The sequence below is a fragment of the Peromyscus californicus genome, unplaced genomic scaffold (genome assembly GCF_007827085.1).
Source record: "Peromyscus californicus insignis strain IS unplaced genomic scaffold, ASM782708v3 Scaffold_6__1_contigs__length_162567912, whole genome shotgun sequence".
NCBI lineage: Eukaryota > Metazoa > Chordata > Mammalia > Rodentia > Cricetidae > Peromyscus > Peromyscus californicus.
Genome location: NW_026294584.1, coordinates 123,104,819 through 123,120,356, shown reverse-complemented (window position 1 = coordinate 123,120,356; position 15,538 = coordinate 123,104,819). Strand labels below are relative to the sequence as shown.

Genomic DNA, 15,538 nt, shown 5'->3' with positions numbered 1-15,538 from the left:
TTCTGGAATAATCTCAGCATTAAAAAAAAAGAAGAAGAAGAAGAAAAGAAAAGAAAAAGGAAGTCAAGAGAGAAGATGCCCTCAGCAGACTCTGCAGTGGCTTCTGTGTGCTGCGAGGAGAGTTTGCTCTGCGGTTGCCAGTGTCTAAGAGTAAACACTCCCGCTGCACTTATTGGCAATTACTGCTGAAGGTCGCACACCAGCAGTGATCCTAAATTCCAGGAAAAAAAGAAAGGTCTTATGTAACGGCTGCCTGAATGTTGGCAGGTGCCCAACTCAGCAGTTCACAGCAATGTAAAAAGTAGGACGCCTCCACCGGGGTTGGACGTCATGAGCACGCCCCCTGAAGGTGAAATCTAACAATTCTTCAGCTTCTCTGTCTCCCCCCTCAGCCTTCGCACATCCTCAATTTTACAAAGTTTCTCATCTGTGGCATCATTGGCTTGTAGGAGGAGCTAGAGGTGAGAGAAGTTAAGGGCACAATAAAAATAAAACCAGGTTACAGCTACCCTGGGTGACACGAAATGTCTGTCTAGTATTTTTTTTTTTTTTCATTTTGCAGTACAGGAAAGCCAAGTTGCTAGCTGTCACCAGAGCTCCCAGTGACAGTAATTCAGCGCAGATCACATCTCAAATGGAAACTAATAGGCATGTCCAACAAGCTACAGTGCACACCCAACTAGTTTTCAAGGACAAAATGAGGAAACCTAGGTGGACCACTCTGTTATTCACTACTTCTGCCTGAACTTCTAGCATGTTCTCAACAGACAAGGCACTTCTTAGTTTAGAAAAGTGGGTGCTGTCTTGCCTTGAGGCTACTCATCTGATGCCTGCCTGACCTCTGAAGTGAACACTTAAGCTTCTGGCTCAGGGAAAAGTCTCCAGATGACATTTCCCATAATTCCATGCAATTTCTATCATGTTTTGTGACAGACTGGAGTAATTTTTACAATAATTTGTATAGTCTCTGTAGCAAATCTCCAGCAGGGAAGATACTGTGTCTATTTGGGGGCACACTGTATCCAGCCCTTAACACAGTGCCTGTAACTTTACAGGTTTACATCTTTAGCATCAGCTGGTGCCCATTTATGGCCAGTGAGGGAGCTATATCTTGATTGGGGTGGGGGTGGGGGATGCATACTCCCAAGTACACACATCTAACAATCCATCAAGTGTGACATAGTTCAGGTAGTTTCCTTTCCCTATCCCCCACCCCCACCCCCACCCCTTGCCATCTGTTCTTCCTATCTCCAGTGAACAAGACCAAGCAAGTCAGGGGTAAAGGATGGAGACTGCCTCTTTACTTGCCGAGAAACATGAACACCAACACCTTCCTGTTTCTGGTGTCAAATGAAATTTTATTCTAGGAGGCAGCTAGGAAGGGCCCATACAATGCACATTCCCTCCTACGAGGAGGTCATGCCTCTGTCCTTCTTTTACCCTCTTCCCCAAAGTCCTGCCATGGATGCCAAAGGCCTTAGGCTTTTTCTTTTTCCCTAACTTGTCTGCAGCACCTCTTTGCAGACAGGCACAACTGGCCTTTATCATCAAAAGGTAGTAGCTCTTCACCAACAAGGAGGTAGAGAGACCAGGCCTGCCTCATACTCCCCCCAGCACATTCAGGATTCAGGACTGAGCCAGCAGGAGCTCTCATTAAACTTCTGCAGAAGCTCAGCGATGGATGACAGCTTCCACAGGCACACACTGGTGAAAGGTTGGGGGTGGGGGGCGCGCACCACAGGAGCTGTGGTGCTTTCCAGAATGGGCTGATGATAAAGGCCAATCAGTCATCTCTGAGAAGAGGGCCAGAGCCAATAGCCTGAGGGACCAGGGACAGGGTGTTGGTGTCCCAGGGTTCTGACTGTTGCCAGGGGTAACTACGCAGAGGGGAGCCACAGTTGCTTCCTCAGGGAATTTTCAAAGAATCTAAGTGCCTGCCAGAACATTCTTCCTTTATAAACAGACAGTATTCTATTTCCTAGAGTATAATTATAAACACACCTGCTCCAACTGTGGAATCTTTCCATAAGCAAGCAATAAACTCCTAGTCAGGAGAACCAAGTTGTATCTTGAGCAAGCAAACACATCAACTGATTACTATGGTGCACACAGTGTATTAATAATGCTGCACAGACTCCAGTGAGGGAGGGTTTTCTTTCCCTGACTTAATCTGTACCCAAGCAAATAGAAATTCAATTTCGCCGGGCGGTGGTGGCGCACGCCTTTAATCCCAGCACTCGGGAGGCAGAGCCAGGCGGATCTCTGTGAGTTCGAGGCCAGCCTGGGCTACCAAGTGAGTCCCGGGAAAGGCGCAAAGCTGCACAGAGAAACCCTGTCTCGAAAAATCAAAAAAAAAAAAAAAAAAAAAGAAATTCAATTTCAATAGCCCAGGGGAATAATTTAAATCGAGGCCTTTAGAACTCTAAGTAGAAACAAGACTATTGAAGGGGCCAGCATACAAAATTCAGTCCAGGGCATTCTAGTATAGAACAGTTCAGAAGTAGGAAAGCTACATATGAAACAAGGAAAAATGACTGTGCTACAAGCAGTTAGTGATGCTACAGGTGTCTGCCTCTTTTCACCCCTCTGCATCCTACAAGCATGTCTGATTAAAGCACAGACATGTTTGTGTCTGAGTAAAACGAGGACGAGTGTGTTCACACAGAATTCACCAGATAGGCCTATATGGAGCTCAACCAGCTACATGTAAGACCTAGCTGGCCATGCTCTAGTTGTGTGGTCTAAGAGAGGCCATTTACTTCTCAGAATGCCATTCCTGAGGCAGCCAGTCCAAATCCATAACCACTTGTGTTACTTCCAGAGTTAAGTCTGTGGTGCATCTTAACTTTCCTTAGGTACAGCTAAGCTATTTATTAAGATTTTTCAACTACAGTATATTAAGTTAATGTAAAGACAGTGGATAACATGTCTAATCTGGTAGCTTCACTCCATCCAAAATAAGGTATTAAATTAACTATCCAACAAAAAAAATTAAGTAAAAATTTATCCCACTCTATTCACCAGCCAATAAAATCACGTGAGTGTGTATACATATATATGTATATATATATTTCCCCTAACAACATTTTTTTATCTTGCTGGTACCCCCTACCAACTACATATCACAGCCTAAAAACACTAAGGCTGTTGAAAAATGCACAGAACCAACAAGAGGAAGGCAGCCTGCAATCCACTCATGTATCAATCAGTTTCCAGGGCAGTACTGGAAGTGCAACTTGACAGATCTGTGTAGGGACCACGGATTGACACCTTCCTCTCTGCACCTATGGGAGTCCTTGCGGAAGAAAAGCCACGGCTATGGGGGTGTTCCTAAAACCAGGGGTGGACTCACAATGCCTAATGAAAATATTTCGGTGACACCCTGCTGCCCCCTGCCAACCTTGTAACGCTTTTCAACACAGAGAGCAAGTGAGTAGTGGGTTTGGTGTTTTGTTGTTGTAGTGTTTTAACAACTCCCCAACCACGTCAACCTATTCTCTCTCTTTGTGTCAAATGCTTACCACAAAACAAAGTTCCTTCGTGTTAACATCAACGGTGAGCTTCAGGCATAATAAGTTAATGACCAGTATCAACCACAGATTCAGTTGAGATGAGGGGATAATCAAAACCTCTTCTCAGCTTAGAAACTCTGTATCTGGATGATGGTGGGATAGCCAAGGACAAATGACAAACGTTCTGGAGGGAAATACTAACACAGACAGGACCGACCCTGCTCACTCTCAGAGGGCACACTACACAAAGTCAGACGCTAAACGCAGAGACCAGCGGACACAGTACAGGGCTAACTGGAAGGGTATCATGGAGACGCCACTACGGGACATTAAAAACAAAACAAAAAACAACAACCAAATTAGGACCTCGGCATTTTCCAATTCATCAATGGAAATTTGCTGGAAAAGAAGAAAGGAGGGGAGAGAAAGAGATTTGTTAGGAAGGGAAACACAAGAATCTACATGTCAGAAAGTTGCAAATGTACGCTTATGCTCAACCATGTCACCTTCAAGTGCTGCTAGACAGTGGCCATTTGAAAGAAGTTAGGCACCGCGGACCCGGCCACAGCTTGGAATGGCATCTGCTCTGGAACAGAATATGTAGTATGTGCCACGCTCTATTCACACACCAGGCAACAAACCTCACGAGTCCATCATCCAAGCTTCAAGACAGCCTTGTGCTTGCTTGTAAACACGAGATCTTGAACTGAGTGGGACTGAGAGCCAACTCCCCGAGCTTTCTTTTGCAGAAGCAGACAGGGAGGGTAGGATAAAAGACGAGAGTGCTATTAACTCATTTGACTGGTTTATTGGGGTCAGGAGCCCAAACTGCAGTTGGGCTCAGTCAGATCTGGGATTAACTTCAGGAGGCAGAGACCAGCATATCTCAGAACCTGGGAGCGTGGATGAGCGATGGTCAACATTTGCCCCAGTTAGATTAGTAACATGGGCATACTGGCATCGAGTCCAGGGGAATTAAAAAAAAATCACAAGAGAATTATCTCAGTACATTGGTTTAAGGATGTCAGGCCAATTCACAGCAACTCTATTACATTCCATTCTGAAAAGTTAAGTGTTTGACAGAAATACTAGTAGCCAGAAAGGCCAAAACTCTACTCATCTAGAACCAAGGAGCTTCCGTGGTTAGCAGAGAACTGACAATTGTAAGAAATAAAAACCCTGGCATTACCTGAGGTTGGCTCGCTCTAGAACTAAAGCAGGGATTATTCAGAAGGGGCAAGTGGAATGTTAAATAAATTTTGGGATATCCTCTTACATTAGTTCCTGGCCTCTGAATTTCTTTCAAAGCTCTCTGACTAATAATATGAACCAAGATCAGCATAATAAAAACCCACAATGAACCGAGAGGGGCCGAAACTTAAGAAAACTATGTTATTTTTTCAAACAGGATCAAGGGGCTTGAAGATTTTCTGTGAGCTATAGAGAAATTCAGAACAATCTTTAAGATTCTTAGCCATGGGAATGTTACCTTCTTCTTAACCATGGCAAAATGTATTCCAGACTCAAAGCAGACTTTAGTGGGCACTTCATATGCATATTTATATTTACACAATCATGGTATCATTCTAAAGTCTGATCTCTTGGAGGATGCAGGATACAGAGATACTGGCAGCTTCATACCAAGATGTACTTCAACACCATTTTGGTGATAATTTTTCAAATGTTCTTTGTTTTTATACTTCACACCATGAATAAATACACTGTTGGTTCTTTGCATTCAGGGACACAACTGGTGAAGATAATTATTCATTCAATTCCTGAGTGCTTGCTATGCTGTGGAGTCAGTTTGAGTATATCCTGGCAGTTCACACAGGGAAGCTGGACCTCACTGGTGACATGCTAGCAGGTGGTAAGACCTGGGGGAGGGCCTAGGTCACAGGGGCCTGCCTGTCCTTGTATGGAACTAATAGTATGTTATCTGGGTTGGTTTATTTTTTATTTTTTTGCTTGGGTTTGGTTTGAGGGGGAACATGGTCTCATTCTGGAGCTCTCTATACAGCCCAAGCTGGCCTCAAACTCCTGGTAGCGTTCCTTTCTCAGATTCTTTGGTGTTCAGGGGTCTTAGTTACCAAGCTGAGCTCCAAGTTAGTTCTTAGGAGAGTTAGTTGTAAGGGCAAGACTGATTCCGGAATCGCTCTGTGGCTGTTTCAGAATGTGATTTCTCACTCCTTCGTGAGGTACTTACTACTCAACAGTAGTTTTGGAGCTGCTCAATCCTGGAATTTCAGGCTCCCAATGTATAACTCTATCTATCTATCTATCTATCTATCTATCTATCTATCTATCTATCTATCTATCTATCTATCTATCTGTCTATTTATCTATCTATCTACTATCTATCTAATCCATCCATCCATCCATCCATCCATCCATCCATATCATCATATCACCCACCCACCCACCCACCCATCCACCCATCTATCTGTCTATCTATCTATCTATCTATCTATCTATCTATCTATCTATCTATCTATCTATCTATCTATCCATCCATCCACCCATCCATCCATCCATCCATCCATCCATCCATCCATCCATATCATCAAATCACCCGCCCACCCACCCATCCACCCATCTATCTGTCTATCTATCTATCTATCTATCTATCTATCTATCTATCTATCTATCTATCTATCTATCTATTTTGATAGTAGGGACTGTGTCTGTTAGGCCAACACTTTACCATAGAGCTACCTGTCTTCTTTATAACATAGCCCCTCTCAGGTATTTCACTATAACACAACTGTGATTCATTTAGTCCCTTTGACATTTCCTGGACTAACACATCTTGTGGACAGTGGGCTAAAACACTCACTCCTCACTATTCTGATTCCTAATATGGGACCTATTCAAAACCACAGGTTTCTGATGGCCCCAGGACAACCAGAATTTATGAACTTACCTGCTACCAAATGGCGATTTTTTTCAAGTGGGTAACAAATCAGAACTGAGATGAAGCCTAGACATTCTGCAACACTGACTGCTCCTGTCCTCTATGTAGTAACCATCTAGCATAACGAAAATGTCAATGCTAAGGCGATAGGCAAACTTCAAAGCACTCAAGTGTAGTTCCTCTGCTCACTTGCGATGTACTGGTGAAAATCTAGGTATCTGGAGTCAGACTGTGGGTTTATGTTTATGGAGCATTGCTCTTAGTTGTATGATCCTAGGCAAAATTATTAACCTTCTTATATGTCCACACTTGAGTCTAAAAATAATGACAATATTTATCTCTGAGGCTGATCTGAGGTAAGATAGGAGACTGGCACCTAAGAGGTCAGTAAATTTTATATCTGGTGATTAAAAAGTATGCCAGCTTTCAAGAGACATATTTTAATCTATTTGGTAATCTGAGTCATACTTCTCAATGGTCTCTTTTTTCCTTTATGAAAGTACATCCATATAAGCACACCAATACTTTTTGAGCAGAATAATAAGGAATTGTTTCAAATTTCTTTGTCATTTTGACCTTGATAAAGTCCTGAAGTTGAATGAAAATGTAGAGATGAGCAAAGGCACACAAAGCCTCTCTTTCCATAGGGACTACAGCTTAGAGAAAAAGACACAGAAATGGCCCCAACTGGAGGACACAGCATGTGAGAGGCAGGAAAGGACACATATTGGGATGTGGGAAATCAAGGTTCTAGCCTTGATCCCATTCAGACTCTCCATGTGATCTTGGGCAGATATTTCATCCCAGCCCAGGTGCTTATGCTCAAGGGAGGGTTAATGAGGCAAAGCCTGAGGCCTCTTCTAGCTCTGATTCTGTGGCTATGAACAGAAAGGGCAGGAAAGAAGGACAGTACCAAATATCCTCAGGAAAGTGGTAGCCATGGGAACATTCCACACAAGGGGCAACCAGCAGGAAAACCGAGATGAAAGCATGGGAGTGTCCTCAGCACCAGGCCAAGGACAACCAACCTCGTTTATAAAAACCCAAGCCAACTGGTTTCCTTGAGAAAAGGAGGTTAGTTCTTTGGCTGTGAGTTTTTTCTACCCTTGAAAATGTTGGCCTGCCTATGGGTCGTGCTTCTTCAATCCAGCAAGGACAGGCAGTAGCCATCAGAAATATCACCCAAGAACCTTGGTGAGACAAAGTCAGTACCGACAGCCAGACTGAAGGAAGTAGAAACCCTTCACACCTCCCGCCCATTTCCAAGTGCCAGACGTATAGATGGTTAAGCAGCAGTTTCCAATAGTCAAAGCATCAGGGCCGGAGGTCTCAGGTCTGTACTGCAGGTTCCTAGAACAACTCCCTTGGTTTCGTGGTCTTCCCCATCCTAGCTTACAGTGTTTCCATTTTCCTGAAGTGGGGATGACAGTCCCAAGCAGTCTGGAAAGAGATGTCAGCCTCTGGGCTTGGGTGTGGCTAATTTCTTCACCAGCTACCAAGGAAAGTGAACCAAGGGCCAAGAGACTCTTCTAAACGCTGGCCACTTACTCTTTCATAGCATCGCCCACTCCCTGACATCTATCCGTCTTTCTTTCTCCTTTCACCCCACCCCTACGCTGCCCTTGACTTTTCTCTTCCCTCCCTTTCTTTCGATTAAAACCTGCCCATGTGTGTGTCTATATAGGCAAGTCATCATTTCTCACTGGACTAAGGCTCTTTACACCTACTATTTAGATTCATAAGCTTCTTCCTATCAGGTTTTGTCCACGAAATCCTTATTCCATGACCAAGTATTCACCCTTAAATGTACATACTGTAAACATTTGGAATGACATGGATATATGATTTTGATTGTTGGGTTGGTTTTGAGACAGGATTTCATGTATCCCAGGCTGGGCCTGGAACTCTCTAAGTAGCCAAGGATGACCTTACACTTTGGATCAGCCTGCCTCCACCTCCCTAGTGCCAGGATTACAGGAATGCACCACCACATCCAGTTTTATACAGCGTACTGTGTCAAAACCAGGGTTTTGTGCATGTTAGGTTCGCTTTAGCCTTGGCTAGGGTGATATTTAAAAACCTAGAGATCTGGGGACAGCGCAGGGATAGATAAGGCAGTAACAACTGCACACTTGGCTGTTTTCTCTTTCTTATCCAGGAAGCTTCATTTTTTAAGTAAGCTAACATTAACAAGAGACTGAAAATGCTGAAATAGGCTGAAAAGCAAGATTTCAGCAGTCAGTTATATTTTTGATGATTTGGTTATCACCATCTATTCTGACAAAGAAAGACATGGTTTAATTTATTCTGACAGGGAAAGACGTGGTTTAATTACCAAGGCTCTTCCTCAGAACTGACCAGTGAGTTACTGGGTATTCTGATAGGCCAATGAGATCAGGAACTATTGATAAACGTGGCTAGCAGACAATTAGTGATGTTATTAACTACCCAATGAAGGCTGCTAGCATTGAGACTTGTGCTTAAGGTTTCCTGCTGGAGATGAGAAGAAGCACTAGGACTATTCTTGCCCCACTGCGCCCTTTGTGAGACACATGTCATATGCCTGCTCTCTCCATATACCAAATTGTCAGGGCATGGGGATTCTCTATTTCACAATCTCAATCAGAAGTGGTGACACGCTTGCTTGTCTTACTTCCAGTTAGAACTGGAGGGAGTTTCTTGAGGTGCTGGAGGGATTGTGCAACATTACATCAGAAAGAGGTAAGTCAACTCACAGGTATGCTTAGCTGGAACCCAAAATTCAGGAATCAGGACTGATACATAAGAGGATAATGCCTCACTGGGAAGTTCAATAGGAAAGGTCTCACAACTATTTCCTTGACGTTAGGTTATACGGTGAGTAGTCTATGAGAGACAAATATGTGACTTGCAGGGGAACGGTCGTATGATTCAGCTACCTTTAGGGAGAGGAGAAACAGCTTAAAAAAATTAGACTACCAGCTAGTAGCTAAGGGGTTTCCAAGCACGCTCAAACCTTACGTTTAATACTATACAGCGTGATATAAACATGAAAATAAAATGCAGTACCTTTTCTCCATAGCCTCTATCTTTGGTCATCATCTCCCTGAGGGTCTGTAAGACTTTAATGCACAATTTCTCTTCATTCTCCTCTAGCAGCTGCTTGGTATGCTTTATTAGCCTGAATAAAAGAAAACCACAGGTCACATCCAGCAAACATCCTCCAGCTAAAGACCTTTCACAAGAAACTTGGTCTAACTAGTCGGTTAAAGGACAAATCTTTATTAAAGGCTTCAACTTTAAATATACTTCAAGATATCCAGGAGCTTAAGGAACCAGTCAGCAGCTACGTCTCACATGCGACACCTGCTGGTTGGGAACAGATAGCCGGCTGACAGGGCAGAAGCTGGCCACATACAATGGAGAGCTTATACCAAGAGGGGAAAGCAGACAGAGCCCTACTCATCAGCGTGGCTATTTATCCACTGAGGATCGCAGCTAATATACGCCAATAGTATATTTTTAAAAGCCTCATGGGGTTGGTGGCTGGGCAAACACACACTTTCTGTATCCTCTGTGTCTTCAGAGGAGCTCCTAGGGCAGAGCCCACCTTCAAGCTAGACAAACAACTAAGCTCACCAGTGAAAAATCAAACGGGGATTTCTTACCATAAAACCGCTGGTTTCTTTTTAGATTATGCCCCCATGGCATAAACTAAGAAGCTAACAACATGTTAGGAAATGGTATCGAGGTCAAGGCAGATCCAAGACTTTTGAGGGCCTAGAGGGTCATGACATTTTGTTTGTCTGTACCACACATGGTAGGTGTTTGCTCTCAACTTGTTGAATGGAGAAAAAAATGAACAGGCGTGCAATTCAGTTTAGGGGTGGGGAGTGTCAGTAAACAGGATCTAATAGACAAGTTTACTTTGGGGTGGTCAGAACAGGACTCTAGTATCTGACTTGAACCCACAAAGTTAAAAACTGGCCAAGGGCTCCTCCTCCAAGGCCCTGGTCATCGGCGTTTTCTGGCTGCTGGCCACTCCAGGAGGGAGGCTGCTTACTTGCAAATGAAACCCCCGCTTTCACATTTCCTCCTGGCATCCGTGTTCTCAGGGAAAAGCAGTTCTGGTCTGTGGAGAACATCCACCAGCACAGACAACTCGGCCTGGACCAGGGGCCGGAGGCGGTCCTCCAGGGCAGACACGATGTCCTGCAATGAAAGCGTCGCTTGGTCAGCAGCTCGGGCAGAAGCTGGCTAACAAGGCTATCTCCATCTAAGCATGGCGTACAGGCTAGGCTGTGTTAGCGGAGCTTTAGCACTATCTCCCGTTATTTTCGGTTATTAGATACTGTCCAGTGGTTACCGGAAACATTGCCTCCCAATCCAGGAAACAAAGGACAAACAAATCAACACTTTCTCTACCCCTTCATCTGAGACAGTTTTGTGCTACTCAAGGGCTATTCCATATATGTGTAACAGGTTTAACAATGTAAAAAGATGTCTACCATATAAGTTTAAAATAACACAAAAACAGGTTTAACAATGTAAAAAGATGTCTGCCATATAAGTTTAAAATAGTCAGGGAATAGTCTGGATTCTATGACACTGTTTTCAAGAACAATATCCATATCTAAAAAATACATATCAAATCCCACGAATACATCACCACTAGTTTTCTCTGGGTGGTGGGATCAGAGGGGATTTGAATATTCTTCTGCATAGTTACTAGTGCTGATTCTTTACAATGAGCATCAGTTACACAAGAAAGTCATATACACATGAGAACACAAATGAAGGAACATGCTGTATCAACATGCTAAATACATGTACCCTGATAGCATGATGGTCTTCAAATGCAAAACACACAGCTGTAGGAAAGGAAAACAGAGAGAAGTTGAAAGGGCCACCAACCCAACACAACAAACACCATTTAAAGGCAAATGATAGGAAACAGAGGAGGAATCATCTTCAAAAGATGCTGCAGCCTGTGCCATGGCTTGTAGCCTGTCCCGAGGCCTGCTGACTCCGAGTTGAACTAGCAGCATGCTAAGACCAGGGTGCAACACAGCACAAGGGGATTCGCATGGGAAGAGACACCTCACTGCAATTTTTTTAACCTGTTGGGACTTTAAAAAAGGAATCAAAAGATAATTTATCCAGAAACTAAAATTAAGCCACATAAAGATAGACTCTGTGCAATGGTAACAGCTCAATAATGTTTAGGACACATAGAAAGGGATACAAAATTAGATAATTTCTCTTGGTGGGGGAAGGGGTTCCCAACAAAAATCCTAAGAAAGCAGGATGCAGATTCTCTAACTCATACGACTTTCATGGAAGTGAAGAAGAGGTTCTCACTAGCTTCCCCAAGAGTATGCCTTCGGAGACAATTCTTCCTCTCCTCTCTCCCCTTCTCCTCACTCCTTCACTGGTCCTTCTCTTTCCCCTTCCCTTCACTCCCTACTGGTCCCAACTCCAACACAGCTGAAAGCATTTGCCTGGGATGAAGGAATTCTTTAACACTGTCTTAACCCACTGCAGGAAAGCTTGCATCTTTTGAGAAGTCTGGACTTCACACTGACGTTTGTTTGCACCGTATTTTCAAATGTATGACATTCAGCAATCAGAGAGCAAGAGGGAGAGCGAGAAAGAGGAGAGAGAGTGCAAAAATAAGAGAGAGAGAGAGGAAGAGAGAGAGAGAGAGACAAAGATGGCAAAGCAATGAGTTGGGGAAGGTGCTAATGCTGAGGGAGCAAGCGTCTAGATGAGAATTAATCATAGAGGTGGTTATTGTGCAAGAGACCGTCCTTATTACATCTCTTGCTGCACGGGGCATCTAATGATGACAGGGACTCAGGGATAATGCCTAACTGTGGACCCAGGATCCGTGAAAGCACTGACAAGTCTTTATAGCAAGTGTGACCTACCTTTGCCATCTATTCCATTTCCCAGGATGTACTTACTAAATCTAAGAAGGGGCAAGAAACTAGCATGTTTGCAGATAACTGACATGGACTGTTCTGTCCAGAAAACAGTGTTTGTTCATGGAGTGTTGAGTCTGTATCCCTCACCTTTCCCAAAACACAGAAAGTCAGGAAACAGTCCTTAGGAAACCAAGTTCCCTTTGCTTAGGAATGCCTTCTACCACAGGAAGGACTGTAATCCTTAACTTGTCACCGAAGTTACACAGGCCTTCTAGCTGCAAGGAACGTAGCCAGGCAGCTGATTTGTTCTGTACAATATTCTTTATGAAAGATGCTTCCCACTCTTTGCTTCTTTAAGTCTGATCTTGGCTCAATGTAACTGCTCAGCCAAGCATCCCTCACCGCCGACCCTAACCCCAGTCAAGATTAGGTCTCCTGTCGTCACTTTAGGTTTATATGTGTAATTGGCCGATTAATTGCCTCATCTCCTCCAAAACTGGAGACTCTCTGAGAGGGGGAGATCATTTACGGCTTTTCTCACCATCAACTACCACCTGCTCAGGGCTGATGAATCAATCAGTGAATTTATTTGTCTTTATGTAAATTATGGAGCCTCACAGTGACTCAATTACTTTTCCAAACGATAACAATTTTTATCCACAGCAGTAACTTTAGACATTTTAGCAGAAGCCCTTGAGGGCTCACGATGCTGTGTGCCACTGTTCAAGGGCATGTGTTTTCCAATGATAGCCATTACAAAACACTCTAGTTCACACATTGTTGTAACACGGGACTGACATCTTTCCAATTGAATAGTAGTTTCGATTCCCCTCCTAAGAGATGACGTGCACCTCTGAGGCTGCACTGACCAGTAGAGGGCAGCAGAATTAATGTCAAGTGACATCTTTAAAGCTGGATGATAAAGACAAAACTGCTTTCAAGAGGTCCCTAGAAATGTTTATAGACTCGGCTGGCTGTCTCGATGTGAGGAAGCCCAGGCCACAGGGAGGATCTACGGAGATTTCAGACAGTAATACAGCAGACACTCAGAGGCAACTGTCTAAAGGTGAGTGGCCCCCCTTTCGGGTGCTTGTGTTTACCAAATGACTTGGTCCCCCTGGCCTCACAGACCTCTCTCTGCAGCCCAGTTTTGTGGCTTGAGAAAACACAACTGTGATCATCAAGTTAATCTCCACTTCCTTCAGCATCAGACATTACCTGCAATCTCTCGATGATGTTTCGGTAGTCCCTGGAAGCGGCTAGAACAGAGTCTCTACGAGCAGCGTTGCGGGCTGATAGCCGCCAGTTCATGGCTGTTTTCTGCACAATGTTGTGCGACTTCAGGAAGAGGTTGTTGACTTGGCTGTCCAGGTCAACAGGAATGGCTATGGCCCGGCTCTTGGCTGTAAAAGAGACACATGACTCGTGAGTCTACAACTTTCAGAGCAGCAGGATATGGGTTTTGATCCTCAGCAGCCACTAGGCCCATTTTTTTTCCCCATGCCTATAATAAGGCAAGCATGTATGGTCTGGTGAAGACAGAGAGGGAACTCGACCTTTAACCATATTTTAGGTTAGGATTTCCCAATTCCAATTCTGGGACAGGGGCAACCATGAACACGAAAATGGTGCCAAGTGATAAAGCTTGGGGAAGACGGAGGAACAGCTCAATGCCTTAAACGAACGTTCGTTTTTAAACGAACGGCTCTCTATCAATGCCCACGTGTTTGTACATTTTAAGAATTATCCAGACAAACAACTTGCTAGGCCAGGAAATTATTTTACCAGTGTTGTTGCCCTACATCACAGCTTACAAAAAGCTGACTTCTGATGACCAGAACACAAACAGCATCTATACTGTAGGCTCTTCTTCCCCTCCCTAAAAAAGGACAACTTACTCTCACCATGAGAAAACACAGTGAAATCCACCATAGGGATACTAGAAAAGACACTTGGCCAGTCCTTGTTTATCAAGACTGTCAAGGTCACGAATAACAAGAAAAAAGCAAGAAACTGTCACAGACCAGACTGGGGACCTGACAGTTGAGTATGAGACAGGCGTGGAGGTGTACCCAGGTACAGAACAGGGACATTTATGGAAACATTAGTGAAATCGGAATCAAGCCTAGAGTTTAGCTGGTGACAATATATCAGCGTCATTCTCTAACTTTGGACAAATGTGCATTAGCAATGGGGATGTGGATAACTGAGGAAAAAGGTGAGGAAGACACAGAACCCCACTGCATCTTGTTTATAACTTTCCCACGAATCTGAAAGTAATACTAAATATAAGTTAGCCTTAAAAAGGAAGCTCAGATGAACACTTCTCCAAACCAAAGGAACCACTGCTTGTCTTCAGTGCTTCAAAACACTGGAAATAGAAAGTGTTCTCTACTGCCTGTGTCTGACTGTAAACAGAACTGAAGCATTCTGAAAGATGTGCTAGAGAACAACCGTTTTTGTTTTTTTTTTTTTATCTTAATAGAACATATAATGTACAGAGAAAGAATCGATAGCTGGTCAATAATTTCCTAACAGTTTACTCTATTAAGTGGAAAACCGTGGGAGAAAAATATAATATAAAAAAGTAGGACACACGGTTTACACTCATCTCTGTTAGAAAATCTGTGCCCTGGGGGCCAGAGAGATGGCTTAGCAGTTAAGAGCACTGGCTGTTCTTTTCAGAGGACCCAGGTTCAATTCTCAGCAACCACATGGCAGCTCACAACTGTCTGTAACTCCAGGATCCTTACTCAGACATACATTCAGGCGAAGCAGCAATGCATGTAAAATAAAAATAGAGAAAGAAAGAAAATCCGTGCGCTGGCTAAGCTATCTAGAACTGAACAAGACACACTGGGCTTCAGGTATGGTTTTAGTCAGAAGGTGGCCATTCCCAAGGGGCATAGGACTGGGTTTGGGGAGTCAAATCGGCTGGGCTTTTTTGCGCAGGCATCTGCTCTCTGTTTTTGTTTCCTTTCAGTTCCAGAAACTGAACCCAGAGCCTCATGCAGACGAGGCGAGTTCTCTAGCACTGAGCTGTGCTCTTGCTTTCTCTGTATTATTCCTGCTGAGACTACTGAATGATGTAGCTTCTCTAATCAAATGTAGCCGGCCATCAAGCCACTGGCTTCCTCATATTTGAATCAACTAACTTACGGGGCAAGGACTCACTCAGACATTCCAGCCTGAACAGCATGTTACAT

At 43.8% G+C, this 15,538-nt stretch overlaps 1 protein-coding gene across 1 annotated transcript in view; it reads right to left on the bottom strand.

The window, feature by feature from the left end:
* Itpr1 (inositol 1,4,5-trisphosphate receptor type 1) overlaps nucleotides 1-15,538 on the bottom strand; it is a 344,324-nt gene that overhangs the window by 125,785 nt on the left and 203,001 nt on the right. Inside the window, exons 37-40 of the mRNA XM_052719669.1 lie at nucleotides 13,551-13,735; nucleotides 10,469-10,617; nucleotides 9,475-9,586; nucleotides 3,879-3,911 (exon numbers count right to left, since the gene is read on the bottom strand). Of these exons, the coding sequence (XP_052575629.1) occupies nucleotides 3,879-3,911; nucleotides 9,475-9,586; nucleotides 10,469-10,617; nucleotides 13,551-13,735 (479 nt within the window). The remainder of the gene's footprint in view (nucleotides 1-3,878; nucleotides 3,912-9,474; nucleotides 9,587-10,468; nucleotides 10,618-13,550; nucleotides 13,736-15,538) is intronic.